At 32.8% G+C, this 3,314-nt stretch overlaps 1 protein-coding gene across 1 annotated transcript; it reads right to left on the reverse strand.

Moving 5' to 3' along the window:
* Positions 1-1,027: 1,027 nt before the first annotated feature.
* Positions 1,028-2,919, reverse strand: LOC148265800 (YCF20-like protein (DUF565)). Its single transcript, XM_088220395.1, has 3 exons — positions 2,767-2,919; positions 2,349-2,514; positions 1,028-2,060 (listed from the first exon to the last, which is right to left on the reverse strand). The coding sequence occupies exons 1-3, from the start codon at positions 2,795-2,797 to the stop codon at positions 1,589-1,591; spliced, it is 669 nt and encodes a 222-aa protein (XP_088076521.1). The 5' UTR covers positions 2,798-2,919; the 3' UTR covers positions 1,028-1,588.
* Between the last annotated feature and the right edge of the window lie 395 nt (positions 2,920-3,314).

Consider the following 3,314-nt stretch of genomic DNA (forward strand, 5'->3'; position numbering starts at 1 on the left):
GATGCGATCTGGGCCGTCCGTGCACGCGGGAACAGATCTCAGCCATCCGATCGCGCGCACGCGGATCGCCCACATGGTCCGTTCCGCGTGGCCTTCCCGCCTCAGCGTCTCTGCCACGCGGTGTGTCCTGGTTGGCCGGAGCTGCTGACGTGGCACAATTTTTTTAAATTGCATTTTAACCTCCGGTTTTCGATTTTCTTTTCAAAAACACCCCCATAATCCGAATTTTCACCTATTTTTCCCAAAATTATTTTCAATTAAACCCCAAAAATAATTTTACCCATTTTTATTATTATTATTATTATTTTTATTCCCATTAAATTAAATTAAACTAAATTAAAACAATTATATTATTACTTAAATAAAATAAAATTATAATAATTCCAGTAATAATAATAAAAATAAAATTAGGGTGTTACAGAACTAAATTTGCAATTGGTTTAATTTTAGTTATTTTACTTCTAATACATATGTAACTGTAACACGAATAAAGTGAGAATTAAATCAAACTCTTAATTGCAGAGATTGAAAGTTCGGCATTTGGAACATGGATGGATGAGACTAACAAGGAGATTATTAACTTTTCATTGCATTTGCATATTCTGAATATGTTAAATATTTATAATTCAATCAATAAAAATGAAATAATATTTTTTTAAAAAAAACATATTTTTTGTACCACTACACAAAGAAAATATTTTGTTGCGAATGAACAAAATATTGAAGACTTTTTTATATATAAAATCATAATTATTAATATGAACTTTTTTTATATAAAAAAAAAAATTTGTTACAATAAAAACAGAAGTGATGTAGATTATTGAAGAATTAAAATCGATTTGTTTTATAAAAGGAAGATATCAATGAACTATGAAATAATTTCATGAGATTTAGCCAATTATCTTGATGGTGGAAGAGGCCAGTCGTCATGTAAAGAAAGGATTCACCTTGTTCTTTTATTGTATATTATATATACTATGCATATCATTATTAAAAAATTTAATTAAGTACTAATAATGTAAAATAATTCTAAATATAAAAAAATGTTATAAATATAGTTAATACTATGGTTTAATTTTAACAATGTAAATATAAATTTATATATGAAAAGTATATAACTTCATAAGTAAATAAAATATAGAAAATGTTGTATGACTGTGTTCCCCGCTTCTCCTTCCTGAAAGTAAGCAGAATATTTTGTGTGAAAGACAATCATGTAGTCAAGCAAAAGCATGGTCCTTCTATAGTCTCTCCTTGGTTCAAGGAATCTCCATTACCCTGTAGCATAGGTCCACGCGCTCTATAAAACTTTTAAGAGCCATTGTAAGCAGCAACATTTTTCCTTTATGCAAGGAGTGTATCCACTATGAAGCGAGGAGGAGCCTCTCCCCATTAACTCAAGAACTATACACCCCTTAACATTTGGAGTCGATTGCTGATTCCAATGCCACCGTTCCAAAGACCAAAACTTTTCAAAGCGACAAGACTCAAGTCTTGTCAGATATGCTTTCATTTGCTCCCGCCATTTGCTTGGATGCCATAATCGGGCCAAAATACAGTACTCAACAGAACAAGCCCGTGCTAAGCATTACAAGAGTAATGAGAAGACATCTATTTCAAAATTGAAGGGATTGCATAACCCAACAATATTATCCACTTCATACTTGAATGAATCCAAGAAGAGACCAAGGGTCAGTCCAGCCTTCCAATAATTAAACATGGTGACCAACCTCCTAATGCTACTGAGAAAGGATAGGGAAGCACTATACATGAGAGCTCCAATCCCCTCCACAACAACCACAGCCAAAGCAGCAGAGAGAATGTCCCAGTCACCAGTTTGCCCGATGACAGTAGAAAAGGCCGTTGCACAATAGAACCCCGCCAAGAAAAAGAGTAGTTTCATGGGAAGATCTTTCCTAATCTCAAGAATTCTTACACCAAATTTGGTTTGAAAAGCCTGTATTACTCTAATTAATCTTGTTCCACCACTGTTGCCATTGGTAGCAGAAGGATCAAATCTGTTACCATCTACACTGCTCCTAATTGACCACGCCATCCTCCTGTACATACAAATGTAAATCACTCTATAAATTTCACATTGAAAAGTTGAAGACTACTTTTGCACCCAAAGAAGATATCATTTTTAACAATTTGAAACGATTGCAAGGTGCATGCTTGCTTTGGAATAACAGGAGCATCCATAGCTTAAAAGCGCAGTCTATGACCATTAACAATTTGCTAAGTTAGAGTGGCCATTAGCAAAAACTTTCTCAATAACATCCACAAGTCAGAAACCTCAATTTTCCAGCATTAATTGTTGACTCAATCACGACGTGACTTGGACTCACCTGAAATCATTACCCACGCAAGGTTGTACTGTACGGACGAACCAGAAATCCCGACCAAAAGCGCAAGAAATGTCAGGTCCCGATCTGGCATGCCTACCCCATGGAGTCTTGGTGGTTATTGGACAAATAGGCAGTGGCTCTGCGGTGGCCATTTCCAGGAAGGAACCTGAAAGCAACCAAATCAAAAAAGCATTCTAACAATCTCAACCATGGAAGACGAAATTGAGAAACATCAATCACGGACTAAATATATGCAAGGCCCGAAATGAAACAAATAAAAGTGAATAACGGAGAAAACAGCAGTGAATACTTACTATTCCGGTGAACAAATCCAGATTAATATATTTGTTTAATAATTTTCAATACTGATGAGAGAATTAGTTTTACAAGAAACAGACATGGAAAAAAAATTTCTTACAGTGGAGAGGTGAGAAATAAGAGGCGCTCATTGTTGCTTCTGTTTTTTCTTTTGCTGCGGCTGCTTCGGCCTTTTTGGGATAATGGGTTTTGAGTTCTCTCAGGCGTTAACCGCTGACGCTGAGTATAGGAATTGTAAATTGCTTGGAGCAAATTCTTATTATTGATTTTCCTTTTTCTAAATCGTTATAACTATTTTTAATTATTTTAAATTTTAGTGTAATTACTAATTTATCTTTTAATTATAAACTATACCCCAATTTAATTTTAACTTCTTTTTTTTTTCATTTTCAGTACTTCAAAATATGATATTTGAGTAATTTTTTAGAAACGTTTTTATAAAAATAATTAATACAAATTTATTTTGAGTTAAAAATTAAAAATAAAATTACTATTGAATTTAAAATTTAAAATAAAAATAATTTCATGATATTACTATTATAAGAAATAAAAGTTAAAAAATATTAATGACATAGAATAAGAATTATCTTTAATTTTAATATGATTATTATAATGAAGTCTCTTAAAAAAATCACTGTGAAGGTTTTA

This window comes from Carica papaya, chromosome 5 (genome assembly GCF_054855325.1).
Source record: "Carica papaya isolate Zhongbai chromosome 5, ASM5485532v1, whole genome shotgun sequence".
In the NCBI taxonomy this organism is placed as follows: Eukaryota; Viridiplantae; Streptophyta; class Magnoliopsida; order Brassicales; family Caricaceae; genus Carica; species Carica papaya.